At 47.8% G+C, this 16,827-nt stretch overlaps 1 protein-coding gene across 2 annotated transcripts in view; it reads left to right on the forward strand.

The window, feature by feature from the left end:
* SEL1L3 (SEL1L family member 3) overlaps nt 1-16,827 on the forward strand; it is a 104,915-nt gene that overhangs the window by 10,160 nt on the left and 77,928 nt on the right. For both annotated transcript variants that reach the window (XM_047854780.1, XM_047854781.1), the window contains exons 2-4: nt 3,637-4,207; nt 14,832-14,958; nt 16,616-16,737. In XM_047854780.1, coding sequence (XP_047710736.1) covers nt 3,637-4,207; nt 14,832-14,958; nt 16,616-16,737 — 820 coding nt within the window. The remainder of the gene's footprint in view (nt 1-3,636; nt 4,208-14,831; nt 14,959-16,615; nt 16,738-16,827) is intronic.

Below are 16,827 nucleotides of genomic sequence, written 5' to 3' on the forward strand. Positions count from 1 at the left end.
CTCTGCTGAGCCACCGGCCCGGGTGATGTCGGAGAGCATCGCCTCTCAGCGACCCATTTCCTCGTTGGGAAAATGGGGTGGGCTGATTCCTCGCCAAGGGCTCATCCACTCTAACAGTCGCCACTTCTAATTATAAGATTATTTTTATGTTTGTTCCCCCCTCCCCCGTGTAATTTGGAAGTATAAATGAGGACATAAAACAATTAAACCCCTTACTGCGGGGGCAGACAGTTTGGACTGTACCCACCTCTTTACATATTTCTTCCCACGCTTTTCCCGTGACTAATCAAAAGGAATGGCCATTCTCCTGTTCTCACTCTGCCACTTGGAGAAACTATGTTTTTTATTTTCATCTTTAGGACAGTTGCTCCCCCCCCCCCGCCCCCCGCCCTACTCTGTTTTGTTTTGCGATATTCATGTAATACAGAATTCAAAGATAATAAATAAGAATATACAGCCAATGTCCCTCTCTTACCCTGTCTTCTGGTCACTTTATCCTTTTCCATGTGAGCAACCCGTGCGATGTGTATTAAAGAAAATATGTATATATTTTCCTTTATGTATTTATTTTTAAAATTTTTTTAATGTTTATTTACTTGAGAGAGAGAGAGAGAGAGCAGGGGAGGGGCAGACACACACACACACACACACACACACACAGAATCCGAAGCAGGCTCCAGGCTCTGAGCTGTCAGCACAGAGCCTGACATGGGGCTTGAACCCACAGACCGTGAGATCATGACCTGAGCCACAGTCAGAAGTTTAACCGACTGAACCACCCACGCACCCGAACCAGCAGTCTCTTGACGGACATTTAGTTTTCCATCTTTTGCTATTACAAACAGTGCTGCAGTGAAAACATGTACGTACATCATTTTGCACAAATTTGAGAGTATGTGTAGGCTAAAATCCTAGAGGGGGAATTGTTGGCTATTGCCTGACCACCATCCACAGAGATCACTCTTATCAGCAATACGTAAGAGGCCCACCTGGCCGGTACAGTGTGTTATCGGACTTTTTTTGATCTCTGTGAACCTAGTCAGTTCAAACTGGTATCTTCAGTGTCATTTCCATGTGCCTTTCCTTTACTATCCGTGGGAATTCACTAATTGATGAACTATGTCATTTCGCTCATTTTTCTTGATTGTTAGCTTTGTTTCTAATTGACTGTCAGTGCTTTTAAAATAGAAACGCAGTTCCCTTTTACAGAAATTTTCGTTGATTCTTCACTGTTAGTAGAATGAGACTCCACGTTCCTTGGACTGGGATTCAGTGTCCTTCCTTGAGAGCCAGAACTCTGCCTTTCGTTTTTCAACCTCGCATCCCTATGTCCTTTTGTGTCGTTCCCCTCCTGTTCTCTGGTCAAAGCAATCTGCCCTGTATCCGGTCCCCACGTACGTCGGTGTTTCCCTGCCTTCTTGCCCCTGCTGATGCTGTTCACACCACTTGCAGAGTTTTTCCCTTTGCCTTTCTTCCTAAAGAACTTCTCTTCATCCCTCAAAGCCCAACTGAAATACCATTGTTTCCGTAAAGGCTGTTCTAGAACCCCCAGGAAGAATGACCCTCCCCTGGGATTGTATTCCTTTAGGACTTGCTTATAGTCCGACTAGAGCACTGACACGTTCTGCCTTGTGTCACTATTTATAAACACGATTTCCTGATACCCACATTTATGTCTTAGCCCCTTCTGCGTCTCCTACACCCGTCAGCCAGAATTGAAAAAAGAGTCCTTATTTCTTCCTTCTTTGGAAAAGACCACAGTGACCTTCCTCTTTAAACTTGTAAAAATATTCCCAGCACAAAATTTACCATCGTAACCACTTTCAAGTGTATAGTTCAGGAACATTAAGTACATTCACACTATTGTGCAACCATCACCAAATCCATCTCTGGGACTCTTTTCATCTTGTAAAACTGTAACTCTGTGCCCTTTAGACACTCGCTCCCCGTGATCTTCTCCCCGCAACCCCTGGCAACCACCACCCTCCTTTCCGTCTCTACGAATCTGACCGCTGCAGGTATCTCCTCTAAGTAGAATCATGCGGTATTTATTCCTTGTGACTGGCTTATTTCACTTCGCATAATGTCCTCAATGTTCATCCATATTGTGGCATGCGTCAGACTTCCTTTTTCAAGCGGGATCATATTCCGTTGGGTGTGTAGATCACATTTTGTTTATCCATTTATTCATCGAGGTCAATTCTACCTCTTGGCTGTTGTGAATAATGCTGCTGTGAACATGGGTGTGTGTCTGTGAGTGTATCTCTTCGAGTCCCTGTTTTCTTTTCCTTTTTTTTTTTTTAATTTTTTAATGTTTTTATTTATTTTTGAGACCGAGAGAGACCCAGCATGAGCAGGGGAGGGGCAGAGAGAGGGGGAGACACGGAATCTGAAGCGGGCTCCAGGCTCTGAGCTGTCAGCACAGCGCCCGATGCGGGGCTCGAACCCACGGAGTGTGAGATCATGACCTGGGCTGAAGTCGGACGCTCAACCGACTGAGCCACCCAGGCGCCCCTCGAGTCGCTGTTTTCAACTGTTGGAGGTGTGTAGCCAGAAGCGGGATTGCTGGGTCACGTGGTAATTCAAGGTTTTGTTTTTTTGAGGAACTGCTACACTGTCTTCCTCAGTGGCTGCGACATTTTACCTTCCACCCAGCCACGTACAAGGATTCCAGTTTCCGGACGTCCTCTCCAGTGCTTGTTAGTTTTGTTTTGTGTTTGTTTTTGGATAACGGCCATACGAATGGGTGTGAGGCGGTCCAAAGTAACCTTTTTGCTATTGTGTTTTGGATGCCTGAATCACAAAAGTTATATTTGGAAGAGCTCTTAGCACCCATACATCAGCGCCTTATGCTCGAAACATTGCCTTGATCTCATGACCAACTTCCAAGATTTCTTCTGGAAGGAAGGTCCATTTTAAGAGGTCTTCGTCGTTTAAAGAACTAGGTAAATACACACACGGCTAAAATCCTTCTTGGCACCGGGAGCACCATCCGTGGTGAAAGAATCAGACAACACAGTCTGTGGTCCAAGGCTGGCTGTGTGTGATTTGGAGCAGCCGGAACCTCCTGCTGGTCCATCCGTCACGCGTGCTTGTCCTGGCTCAGAACTTCACGGGAGAAAAAGAGGCCAGGTTGGCATCCCCATCATGCTCCCTCTCGGGTGCACTTTGAACTCTTCTCCCGCCCTTTGATTTGGCTGTGTCTGATCACCATTTGAAGTCAGGACAATAGTTTGGAAATGTCTGAAGCTGGCTCGTCCCTTTTTTTCACACCAAGGCAGGTTCGCAGCTCCTGGATTTGTTGCGAACTAGCTCCTCCATTTGGAAACCAGCTCTGGAATGATTGCCACGGAGCTTTGAAAGCCCCATTTTGATCAGCAGATGCTACTGAGTCTGGGGAGAGAGTTGAATGTGGCCTAATCTTCATTCGTGTGTGTGTGTGTGTGTGTGTGTGTGTGTGTGCGTTTTTCTCTAATTGTTCAGTAGTGGTTTTGCCATCTTTCGTTCCCACGTTCTCTGCTTTATGTAGACGGGTATTTTTGTATCCCAGGAAAATGATTCACATATCTGTTAATATGATGATTTTTTAACTCCCTGTGTTTCTTTCTTCTTCTTCCTCTTTTTTTTCCTTTTCAGAATGTCGTGCCGTCTTTGGGCAGGCAGACGTCCCTGACGACGTCGGTAACACCCAAAGCGGAACAGAGCATGGCTTACAAAGACTTTATTTATTTCACCGTCGTTGAAGGGAACGTCCGCAATGTTTCTGAAGTCTCGGTTGAGTATTTATGCTCTCAGCCGTGTGTTGTCAATCTGGAAGCCGTTGTCTCGTCCGAGTTCAGAAGTAGCATCCCTGTGTACAAAAAGAGGTGGAAAAATGAAAAGCATCTTCACACCAGCAGGACACAAATAGTGCACGTGAGATTTCCGAGCATCATGGTTTACAGAGATGATTATTTCATCAGACACTCCATTTCGGTATCCGCGGTGATACTACGCGCCTGGATTACTCACAGATACAGTGGTGGAGACTTGAATGTTAAATGGGAGGACAATTTGCTACATGCCGTAGCTAAGAATTATACTCTGCTGAAGACGGTCCCGCCTTTCGAACGCCCTTTCAAAGACCATCAAGTGTGCCTGGAGTGGAACATGGATTATATTTGGAACCTTCGGGCAAACAAGATTCCCCAGTGTCCTCTTGAAAGTGGTAGGTCATTTGCCTTGCAAGGAACCTCATGCGTATTTCTTCAGATAGCCTGTATCACGAGAGGATGGTGGAGAAGGTTCTTATACCAGCAGTGGGGGGAGGTGAGGAAAATGGCGGGCACACCGAGCCTGTAGTTTAGGACTTTAGGGAAAAAGAGGGAGGAAGTAAAAAGGTGAAGAGAGGGGAAGAGTAGGAGAGAAGAGATTGCACGGGAGGGTCACAGAGGTCGTGGAGGGACCTTCAGAGGCTTGGGTCTGAACTGGGAAAGGAGCGTTACTGCCATTGAAACAGGCACTGGGGAAGTCTTCCTCCCTCTCTCCCCTCATGAACCCTTTGACTATCAGTTATTTTTAGGTGGAGTGTTTTTTTCCAGGAGGAGATGAGAACCAGAGCAGCCCTTGTGTCAGGCAGGAAATCACGTGGGAGTTTTCAGCCCAGCGTACCTGGGTTCAACTCCTTGCTCTGCCACTTTCTGCCTGTGAACCTTGGCATTCTGGGAGCCTCAGTTTTCTTATCTGTAAAATGGGGATAATAAGTAGCAATTCCCTCAGAACAGTGCTGTGGAAATTAAATGAGATGTAATGTGCTTAACACATAACCAGCACTTGATACAATTAGCCACCACGATGATAGGGTCCAAACTCTACATCTTATCCTAAATGTCCCATGGTTATAGCCACCGAAGGACCAGTGCAGGAGGTTCCCGTGCCCTCCGTTAAGCACCGGGGTTGGGGATCTCTGGCTGTGCACTCTTAGAAGTTCTCTCCATTGGTAAGAAGCGCACCTTGCTGTGTGGATGCTGAGAGCCTACTGGCCCTTCTGCCGATCCTGCGATGGGGAGTCAACCTGGGCATGCTCCCAGCACTCACCTGGAACCCGGCCGTATTTCCTGAAATGTGGCCCTAGGACCAGCTGCAACGGAGTCACCCAGGGCTCTGGTAAATGCAGATTTCCAGGCCCCATCCATATCCTACTCCGTCAGGATCTGTAGGGTGTGGGGCCCTGAAATCAGCATTTTATGTTTTATTTATTTATTTTTTTAATTTTTTTTTTCAACGTTTATTAATTTTTGGGACAGAGAGAGACAGAGCATGAACGGGGGAGGGGCAGAGAGAGAGGGAGACACAGAATCGGAAACAGGCTCCAGACTCTGAGCCATCAGCCCAGAGCCTGACGCGGGGCTCGAACTCCCGGACCGCGAGATCGTGACCTGGCTGAAGTCGGACGCTTAACCGACTGCGCCACCCAGGCGCCCCTGAAATCAGCATTTTAAACACACTCCGGTGACTCCGATGTATCTTAAAGCTTAAGGGGCCTCTAGAGCAGGGGCAGCGCTGGTAGGACTCTGATCTAGAGTAACTGCGGCTCAACCCCCCGGCAGGCTTGGTGGGCGACGCAAACCCATGGGCCTGTGATAGCAGACCCTTCCTCGGGAGGCTCCTGGATGGCAAATCACATCTAGGTGTCATCACTCCTAGATGACTTAAGTACACTGAGAAGATGATGGCCACGAATGTCTCCTGGGGCCACCCCCAAACAGCCCTGCATATAATGACAGCTTCCAGGGCTGGTACTACCATATATTATAGTTGGTCGAAGGCCACTTGCCATAGAACGAACACATTTGCCATTAAAAATAATCTCTTTCTTTCGAAATGATTTTCGATTTGCAAGAAGTTGCAAAATGGTAGAGTCCCATGTATCCCGCTTCCCCCAATGGTGGCGTCTCCCCCAACTGTAGTGCAGTATCAAAGCCACGAAACTGATGTGGATCTAATCTTGTTGAACTAGACTGCAGACCTTGTTCAGAATCCACCAGTTTCTACGTGCGCTTCTGCGTGTGTCTAGTTCTATGCGATCTTATCCTGCGTTTTGTCTGAATGGCCTCGTTCTGTGTCTGGCTTATTCCCTGTTTGTGTGGTGCTTTTAAATACAGATATGCAGAAGAAGAAGGCAGATTCCTTTTCTGTGTGTGTGTGAGTGGGGGGTAGGGCGGGGCGGGTAATTAACTAGTCGAGCTGCCTGCATTTCGATGATCAGTGTGCATCCTTCTTCCAGGCAGAACCCCATGCTAGCATCTTTCTGGAATGCCCTCCGCGGGGAGACCTAATTTATTAAGGAGAAGGAAGCACGAGGCGCGTACAGCCGGTTTTGATTTGCCTCCGATTTTGTCAGGGCGTAATGATTCCATTTCATGTTTGGCAAATCACATATTTCTCATGGAACAATGACTAAATTGCAAGCTGGAAGTTTTTAAATGAAGTCATTTATGGACTGGCTGAGGTCTTAGGGCGCCCGAACATACCCTTAACAGGTGAACTGCCTTTTCTTTTCTTTTGTTGTTCCTTCCTGTGTTCACGGAGCTTTGGAACAGCGCAGTGGGATTTTTCTCCCCACCGTATTCCGAGCATTACTTTTGGGGTGAGAGCAAATCTAATAAGAGCGTAACGCAGAGGAAAACCTTTTCTAATAATTAAAGTCACCACAAATGGGGGGAGGGGGCTCTGTGCACTCTCCGACCAGGTCTGTGTGCGTGGCTGTGATTCCTTCCAGAATCACAGAGAAAGGGGAACATTTCCTCTCCCTCTCTTTAAAAGAGGAATCAAAAGCGTGTCTGCGGCCGCCCTTCGGAAAGTGTCCACGACCTTTGTTCTTGATGCGGCTGTGCGATGGAAGGGGGCCAGGCCTCTGGCTTGTTCTTAGCAGGGGCTTCTCTATTCGGCTCGTGATGAACAAGAGTCAAGTCAGAACAACAAGAGGGCATTAGGGAGCCGCGGGGGTGCCTTTCATGTCTGGTCCCTTTGCAGTCTGCAGCCAGCCCTGGTGTGGCGTGTGGGGGAACGTTTTCTGTGTCGAGTGCCTGGTGTCCTACGAGGGCTCCGTGTCTGAACTGAAGTGCCCCCTGACTCGCTTTCATTTGCTTTTTCCTTTACAAAGAGAGAGCAAGCCAAGGTCCCCATGCACGGCTGTTCCGTGAGTGTGACTGAGTGCCTCTCCACCTAAAGCTTAGGTTCGGCTCCCGAGGTGAGGGTTGTATGCACCCGCCCCCCCCCCCGCACCCCCCCTTACCGCTCCCTGGAAGCTTATCTCCTTTGCCAGGACCGTGGCAAGCCCGGCCGGTGGTCCGATTGTTGGTGGACACGTGGGTAGAGTTTTGTCCCGCCTTGCTGAGAAAATCTAGCCCAGATCAAAAGTCAGCAGCCTTTCAGGACACGTGTGTGCCAAGGCTTGGCCACGTGCCCTCCTGGTGCACCTGCTCCGGCTGCATTCTGGGCATGTGGGCCATAGGTGGCCAGGCACGCCACACCTGAGGCTCCGCTTACTCTTGTCCGTTTCCTGGGGGGAGGGGACCAGGCGGTAGCAGTCGTCCCTCACCCGTTAAACCTGTGTCTGACTCATGCATGACCATCGAGAAAAATCCGCGGCACGGGCAGCAACTCTAGGCCCACCTGGACTTCTCTTCATGCCTGTCCTGCCGCGAGAGGTGAGAGGGCCGCTGGTCCCGTGGCCCCCGTCTTCAGACTACGTTGCATATTCAATCACTGCTCGCCGTGCGTATTGCTGTCCTACTGGCCTGTGTCGCAGCCTGGCTTTGCCCTCATTCCTCACATGGCAACCGGTGCAAGGGGGTCCCACCGCCCCCCACCCCCCCGCAGGCGGTCCCTCCCATTACAGTGAGGAAGAGCTGCCCAAGACCCTTACCATGGCCCGTGCAAGGTGTCCCCGTCCTCTTCCTGTTCCTGTCCCCTTCCCACTGCCTCTCCTGCCATGCTCCCCCCACCACCCGTCCACCTGCTCCGGCCCCACGGACCTGCTTGTTCCTCCTTGAGCTTCCTGAGTTCATTGTCCCTTTGGGACACTTACGTCCCTGCTCCCTTGCCCCACATGGCTTGCTCCCTTGCGTCAGGCCTCCGTGCTAATGTCGTCTCAGGAGAGAAGACTCCCCTGACCGCTTTATCTATGATGGCAGCCCCACCCCTTCCCCTCCCCCCCCCCATCGTCATCTATCTTTATTTTCCTTCTCCGCCTTATCGTCACCAGACATTGTAATTAAATATGCGTCATTGCTTTTTTGCCTGTTGAATGTCTCTGTCTGGTAGGCAAGCTCCGTAACGCCAAGGTCCTGGCTTGTTTTATGCGGTGCCCGCCGCAGCCCCTAGCACAGGCCAGGCATGCGGTGACTCTTTGTGAATTGAGTGATGAATGCTCTTAGCCACGGGGCAAGGACCTTTTTCTCGTAGGGCTGTGTGTGACCGTCACACTGTGACATCCTCACACAGCTGTGTTGTCACACTAGGGAGCATGCAGGGGTCGTGGGCGGCTGTGTGCCATCCCCAGGCTTGCGCACACACACCACAGCTGATCGGATAGAGCCCATCAGGGCGGTGCTGGTTCAGGATGCAGACTCTTGGTCAGTGATTCTCCTCGACAACCACACATGAGCTCACCTTTGCTCTGCCCTCGTGGTTTGAGTCTGCGATTCCTCACCTCCTGCTTTGACTACATCGGTGTCTTTTATGGGGGGGGGACAGCCTTCCCCACTGCCCCCCAATACCTCTTCCCCACTGCCACACCATACCCATTATTTCCGGTAGCCAGGTCAAATTTTCCCTCCCCCCCCCCGCCGCCCCTGCCCTGAAGATTATTTTTCTTCTCTTTTCTTTTTGTCACCCCCCACCATCAGAAATTAAATTCTCCCCCCTCTGGCCTTCCCTAACCTCGTGTTGGTATTTCTTTCCCCACAGAAGGTGTATCATGTTCAGGTCAACTAAGCAAAGAGTGATTGAGCACCTGCTATGTATCCATTTCTTTACTAAGTCAGGTGGCTCAAAGATGCAGACATGGTCCCCTCTGTCTTTAGGTGCTTACGTGAGAGGGGAAAACAGCCACCCCGTAGTAACAGCCGCTTTCTGTTACTGAGTACTCGCTGTGTGTTAGGCATTGTGCTAAGTGCTTTATGTATCTCATTTAATCTGCCCAGCACCCTCCTGTCAGGTTTGCAGAGGCGGAAACTGACTCAGAGAGTTAGCGTGACCTGTCTCAGGTCGCAGCGCTCTTGATGATGGAGCAGAGATTGGAACCCAGGTCGTCTGGTTCCCAAACCCCACACATAACTGTCTCCACTACGGAGAGAGGTCATGAGACCATTGCTTGACTTTAAGTCATTCGTTCATTGAAAAAAAGCTATTGCGCAGTCTCTGTGTGTGCAGAACTTTGCTCGGCTTCTTCACAGAGGAGGCGACACTTGAACAGAGACTTGAAGGGTGACTAGCGTTTTCATAGTCAGAAAACGAGTAGGGGGAACAGCATCCAGGCAGAAGGGAAAGCATGAACGACAACACACAGAGGAGAAAATGCAGCCGGGTGGCAGAATGGCGACGAGTCTGCATCTCTTGATGTGTGAGGTTTCGTCCTGCCCTCCACCTCTGAGTGGGTGGGGGTGGCCACCTAGACGAGGTGTTGAGAAGGATTCTGAGGCTGAGTCTGGGCCTGAGTCTGAGAATGAGCGCCATGTGGACGGATGACCAGTGTCTGCCACAGGGTGGCGATGTGGAGTAGCAGCTCCTTGCTCTGTGTTTGTTCACCCAGGTAGAGGAGGCTCAGGTATGAGTTGGGCAGTTCAGGAAATTACCCTAGAATAGCAGGTTGGGGCCCCAGGTGGAAGGTTCTTAAATGCCATGCGAACGTGTATTAAGCATTCTGCCCTACTGTCTGTCTATATGAACATTTTTCTGTTCTTCCCTTTTAGGACAGAAACTGGGGGACGTGGCAGTTTCCTTCTTTTCCGTTCTCTTTCCCTTTTGCTAAACATCCGGTCTCATCTTCAGATCCGGTGGATTAGAAGTGTGATTTCTTACAACAAAATTCCATTACAACAAAGTAATGGAAGGACTGAGTCAGATATTGGAGCCAGGCTTTACCTGTCTCTGTGAAAATACCAGTTAGAAGTCAATGACATGATGATAATGTTTATAACTATGAGAACCATGTGTTTGGCACTTTTATTAAAAAAAGAGAGACTTCGTTCTTTCCCCCCTCCCCCCCCCCCCTCCCAGTTAATCACGGTAGTCTGAATTTCTCAGTAATAACACTAATTAGTGCCTGGTATCTGCCTTGCCCTTTATGATTTTCAGAATACTTTTTGTGTGCACATTGTCTCATTTAATCCTCATAATAGTCCCATGGGAAGGAGTCTTATTCTCATCCTTTCTTTTCAGAGGAGAAAACCAAGGCTCAGTTTGTTTAACGGGAGTCCAAGCTTCCTGATTCCTTCGACTTTGCTATGCCGCCTCTCTGAAATATGCTAATACAGCCCTAACCCAGGTTCTAAATTAGAAGGAATACTCTTTTTTTAAGTTGAATTTTTACTGATGTGAATCATCCTGTTTTCCTCACCCACTGGACTTTGTCTCTTTGAAGCAGATTGAATAGCCGCAGAGGCCCAGGGCGGGGAGGCCTCCGAATGTGGCTGTCCCTTTCTCCCTGCCTGCGTGGAAATGCTCAGACTTTGTTCTCTGCTGTTTTAGCCTAAAAAGGAATACATGTACCGGGTAAAAAATTCATAGAGTGTAAAAGGGATTGGAGCAAGAGCGAGTTCCCGCCCACTCTGTGTTCAAGTTCTTTTCCTGGAGGCAAACTCACTAATACTGGTTTCTGTGTCTCTTTCCAGAAATGTTCTCTGCTCATATAAGCATTAAGTTGACGGCCCTCGCCTTTGTACACACATGGGAAGATACTGTAAACTCTGTCCTACACTCATTAACAATACAGCAGAGATTTTTCTATGTTACTGCATGTTACATGGCCTCATTCTTTTCAATAGCTGCTTAGCAAATCCTGTTGCCTGACGGCTCATAATTTACTCAGCCTGTCCCCTGCTGATGGTCACGCATATTGGTCACGTATTTTACTATTTTACTATCAACAACAAGGGTTCACGGAACATCCCCGTCCGTGTCTCTTTGTGCACACCTACAAGCATATTTGGAGGATAAATTCCTGGGAGTGGAATTTATTTTATTCTTAACACTCCTACTATTGAATATTCTACTGACTTCCTTACTCGCCCACTTCGCTGCCTTGTATCCTTTGGGGGGAAGTTCTGACCTAAATCATACTTGCTAGAAAATGGAATTTTAGTTCTCAGGCTTTGCTTTTAAAGAAAATGAAACACCCAAACAGTCCTGCCTTTTAACGTCCCGTGTTCGGAAAGCGCGATTGAATTACCCGTACTCTCGCTTTCCTTCTCCAGGTTGGAAAATCTTAACTTCTTTTCCTCCCGTTTCCACTTACAGACTTTTAGCTGGTTATTGTTTGCCTCAAGATTATCTCTAACTTCTGCACAAACGGCCCGAGGTCTCCCCTGTGTCACTGTGGTGGTGCTTGAAGCCTGTCCTCAGGAGGGTTTTGTTACGTGGAGATGGGACCCTCTCCGGAGCAGATGTCCATGTCAGGGCTCTGATCACCCTGTTGAACTGGGGAGTGGGCTGTATGACCAACCCCGGCCACCCCACTCAGATTAGACGGGGTGGGGGGGGGGGAGGGTGGCGCCCTGGTCAGTCTCCGCAGGCGCTAGCCGTAGTGCTGAAGAAGAATGGTGATGCAGGCTTTTGCCGAGCCAAGCTGTACCCTGAAGGAGAGCCTGGAGGTGTGGTAGTGGTGGGGCCCTGGAGGGTCAACGTAGCAGCCATCCTGTAACCAATATGGGCATATTTCAGTCTTTTAACCACCAGCGAGGCCGCCCAGGGGCAAGCCAGCTGAACCTCAGCGTGAGTTCTCTTTGATAAGGCCTTTGAGATACGATGTGGTTTCAAAAGAAGCCCATTGGGTTTGTAGCGGGAGACCAGCTTTGAGTCACGCCTGCATCTCTTATTAGCCGTAAAACCTTCAACGAGACACTAACACTTTCCTTGTCTCCCAGTGAAGGAGTTTGCGCCATACAAAATCCAATGCCTCCCCTTGCTCTAAAGTTGGAGAAAATAAAACAAGCAGAACAGTCAAGGTGGCGGGTTCCAAACCTGAACCGTGTCCCTGGTATTTTATGTTTATGTCGCAGTGATGCCTTTTTCCTGCCTAACTTCTTCATTCAAGATTAGCCAAAGAAAGGGATTTGGGGGAAGGGTCTGAAAGAAGAGAGACTGTGATCTGATTTGGGCAGCACGGGGCACATTATAAAATTGTGAAAAGTGTTGAGCAAAAGAGAGGCAGGTTTAAATCCTGACTCGGCCGCACTGTGTTCATTTGTCCATTCATTTCTTCATTCGTTCACTCCCTCGGTATTTGTGGAGCCTCAGGGGTTGGGTGCCGTTCTGGACTCCAGGGAAGGGGTAACAATTGCAGTAATGTCCCTGCTCTCTTAGGATTTATATTCTAGAGGCACCTGGGCAAGCCACTTATCCTCTTTGGACCTAAATTTTGGACTTAAGTTTTTGTGCCTGTGAAGTTTTTAATGGGGAATGACACTGGTACACTTACTCCCCATTCTGGGGCCCATGACAGCCATCACCAATCAAGCATAGCACTCCAAGCAGCCACAACCAGTTAATAGAAAACAAGCCTACATGTTATCCCGGGCTAGCCGAATTCTTAAATCCTTTCCTGCTCCAGAATTTCATTCTTACTCCTTCTAAGTAAATGGGAAGACAGGATTATACTGAAGAAAAAAATTGCAGTAGAACCCCAAAATAGAACCATTGAAGCTGCAGGTCTTACAGGGAAACCACCATCGCTTTGGCTTTTATTGGGTACGAAAGGTATGTGTTTTTGTAAAATTATCTTAGATCTTTCGGTCTTAGATTTTTCCATCCACATCTTTTGCTGCAAGTTCTCCTGCTCAACCTGCTTTACTTTGATCCCTGGATAAAGGAGAGGCTCATCAGCATTGACTTTTAACTCCTTTCCCTTTGGAAACCTCTTTATGAAGCCTCCTTTTACTGGAGGCAGGCTGGGCAGAATCAAATCCTGCTCCTTTTGATAAATGTTTCTACTGCACACGAGGTAACTCAACAGCAATCACTAGCAGAAGGCCTCCTAGGGGGCTAACGTGGCCATCTGGCCTTTTATGTTCCACTCCACGCGGTGGAAGCCAAACCAAGGTTGGGCTGACAGCAACGTCTTGGCGATTTTCCCCTCAGATTCCAAAGACACCTTTGCAGTATTTCCATCTGTGTGCCCTGCTTCCCATCCTGTGATCGACCAGCAAATCCAGTGCTTCCAAGTGAGCTCAAATTGTGAAGAAAAAAAAAATGGCATTGTTTCTGTTGGGATTGGTAGCCTTTGAGCTTTCAAATGCCTCTCTGCCTCTCGCAAAACAGGGAGATGGGCACTGGGGACAGCTTGGCTCTATTTTATTTAATTCTATTAGATATACTCACTGGGGCTGGAGACTATGAACACTTTGCTCCTGTGATTTCTAAGTTTTAATGACCCAGAGGTACCTCTCTCTATAATAAAACATTCTCTCCAATGAGGAATGAGAGCTGGGGTCTCCAGTATCCTAGGCTGAGGCTCCCGTAATCTGTAATCCGTGCCATATAGGCATTTGGTAATTGGCACAGAACTTAGCTCTTCCCTTTTCAATGGAAGAAACCCAGGTTTCTACCATTGAATCATGGACCTTTAAACCACAGAGTGTTTTAAGAAAGAGGAAAGGGATCTTTATTCCTCGGTTTAAGTCCGTGATTTTTTTTTTTCCTTTGAAGGGAAATGGGTATGGGCAATTTAGAAAAAAAAAAAAATCATTCTGGCCTTGTTTAGAACAGTAGGTATTAAATATAGTTGAGATAACTCAGTTCTCCTTTTAAGACTTGATAAGGGCATCCCTATCTTCTCTAGAGCCACAGAATTCTCCCACATTTGCAAAATGAAGTGGAAAGCTCTCTGGTTTTAAGGGGTGTGGTTAGTCATTTTTGCAGAGGGTAATGTGTGGAGTATATTGGAAAGTCTGCACAGAAGCAAAAAGCCTGTGTGCTCTTAAGGGCATGGATTCTGAAAGACTGTTGTGAAATTAAATGAGATTATTCCTGGGATGCTATGATTCCATATTCTGTGTTATATACACGGTAGCTAACCATTTTGGGAGCTGTGCCTCCATTTCCTCATCTGCAGAATGGGGATAATAATGAAGCTTCAGTGAATCTCTCTGTAGCTAGCTGGCCAGATGAGCTGTAGATACATTTACAGCAGCGTGGACCATAGTGAGTGCTACTCATGTGATAATCGTTACTGTTGTTGCGTGAACTCCGAATGCTTTCCTTATTGGAAGGGCAGCGTGTGATATGGTTAAGAACCTAGAACCCAAGCTCCAGGTCTGCCACTTATTTGTTAGCCGTGACCTTAGGCGAGTCATTTTCCCTCTATGCCTCAGGCTTTTCATCTGTAGATTGGGACTAATAATGCAATCTCCTTTGTAGGGTTGCTCTGAGAATGAATTGAGATCGCTCTCTGTAAAGTGCTCAGAGGGCGCCCGACGTACATTCAGGGTTCCATAAACCATCGCTCATATTTCCAGACGATTTCTTTTAACTCTCTGATTGGAGCGAGGCAGAGGGTTCCAGGAAGAATGTGCTTTGGGAAGCAGTGCTTTCTGGAGATAATTGAAAGGCAGCCGTCTTGCTGTTTGCAGATGTGGTCACCCTGCTGGGCTTTCTCTATGCCTCCAGTGGAGAAAACACAGGCATTGTGAAGAAGTTCCCGAGGTTTCACAACCGAGAGCTGGAGGCCACCCGACGCCAGCGGATAGATTATCCAGTGTAAGAATGGGCAGAGGACGGTGGGGGGCGCTGGGCTGGTGGGGCAGGACCGTTTTAACCTGAGGACCAGGGCAGGCTAGTGGAATCCCTTAGGAGGACATACCTGTCTAATACGTTTTGGAAAAATGTTGAGATGCACACAGCTTAGACGGAATTCGTGGCCCAAAGTGGTCTTGAGTTATTCTTGCGATTAGCAGTCCTCAGTTTGCCTTAGACTCTCTGTGTCGGTCCCAGGAATGACATGAGCAGGGGCGCAAGGTGTGGGGGCCTGAAGCCTTGCAAGCTTTCGGGGGCAGCCAGCCACAGCCGGCACACGTTGCCGCCTTTGCTTTGCCTTTTCTGTCTTGGAAGACTGGATGAGCTGCTTGAAATCTCACAACTTCTGATCTCCTCCATTGATTTCAGCAAAACCCAGATATAGTTTTTTCCTTCTGCTGAATTGAAGATGCTGAAAATGGTTCCTGGTTCACCTCAGACCGGATGGATTTAGCAGAGTGATTTAATTCTTCCCATGCTGCTGGCTGTAGAAAGATCTTGAGTCACTTTACTGAGCGTATGTTCTTGCTAAGCTTCCTTGTAATAACTTATCTTCATGAGCTTGCTCAGCTGGGTGGGTCAGGAGGGAGCTGTGTGGCACCATCTGTTTGCATATCTTACCACTGATTCCGAGGCCAGATTATAAAGCCCAGAAAATTCTAAAGGACTTGTTTGGATATATCCCCCAAAGAACCCGGAGCCACTGCCACTTTAACCCCCAACTGTGACTTGCTCACCGGGGTAATGGCAAGAACTCTGTACGTTGGTTTTGACCTTGATTGCCGTTTCATCCGCAAAATGCAGTTGGTCCCAGCTCCTCGTCTTTGAACTTCCGGTCACTAGCACGATGCGTGGCATTAAGCAAGCGCTCGGCAAATATTTGCTGAGTGATGGACGGATCACACATCTTGGCTAAATGTGTCCTACTTAAGTTGACTACTCTTATTTTATTCCCACTCGGCAAATCACAGATGTACAATACTTTTTTCAACTAAAATAGCCCCGGTCCAGAAATGCAACAATTAGATTAGTCGTTCCATGCGGGTCAGCCAGAACTGTGATCCTGCGCAACCTAATGTGTGCGTTAAAATAGCGTCTGTGTGTCCCCATTAACATAGAGCGATGCCATTTGCAGATTGTGACATTTTTCTACCTTGAGGCTTTTATCTTGGAAGGAAACAAAATTGCTCAAAAAAGCCCTAGTTGTGTGTGTGTGTTTTTTTTTAGTTTAATCACTGAAATTAGAATAGCTTCTTACCAAATCACCTCTTATTAAAATCCAGATTTTTGTTTTACGTCTGGCTTTCTAAACCCTAATCAAGAACTCAGATGGGAGGCGTGTGAGATTCTCAAAGGGGCACAGAAACAGAGTTTTGGGCGCAAGGTACGCTATCTGCCAGTTTTGCACAATGACTCTTAACTCCTGTCTTTTGCAGTTACTATAACTACCTCCTTTGTCTCAAAAATCAAGCTTTGCAAGCTGATCTCCCATGATGAACATGAAGGCAAATTCATCCCTTCATTGGAAAGAAAGCAATTTACTTGGTCATTGTTAACTATAATTACCTGTTCTTGGATGATATCAATCTGCAGAATTTTTTATTTCTCCTCACTCTTGTAGGTTTACTGTTTCATTGTGGCTTTATTTACTCCATTATTGCAAGGCCAGTCTCTGTGGGATTCTGTACTTTGTTGATTCTAATGAGATGTACGGCACGCCGTCTGTATTTCTTACCGAAGAGGGTAAGTATGAGACAGAACCTTTAAAACGATGTTGCAGTTTTCTCGTGCTCTGTCTATTGGCAGATACGTCTGCAATTAAGGAAGATGTTG

The sequence above is a fragment of the Prionailurus viverrinus genome, chromosome B1 (assembly GCF_022837055.1).
Source record: "Prionailurus viverrinus isolate Anna chromosome B1, UM_Priviv_1.0, whole genome shotgun sequence".
In the NCBI taxonomy this organism is placed as follows: Eukaryota; Metazoa; Chordata; class Mammalia; order Carnivora; family Felidae; genus Prionailurus; species Prionailurus viverrinus.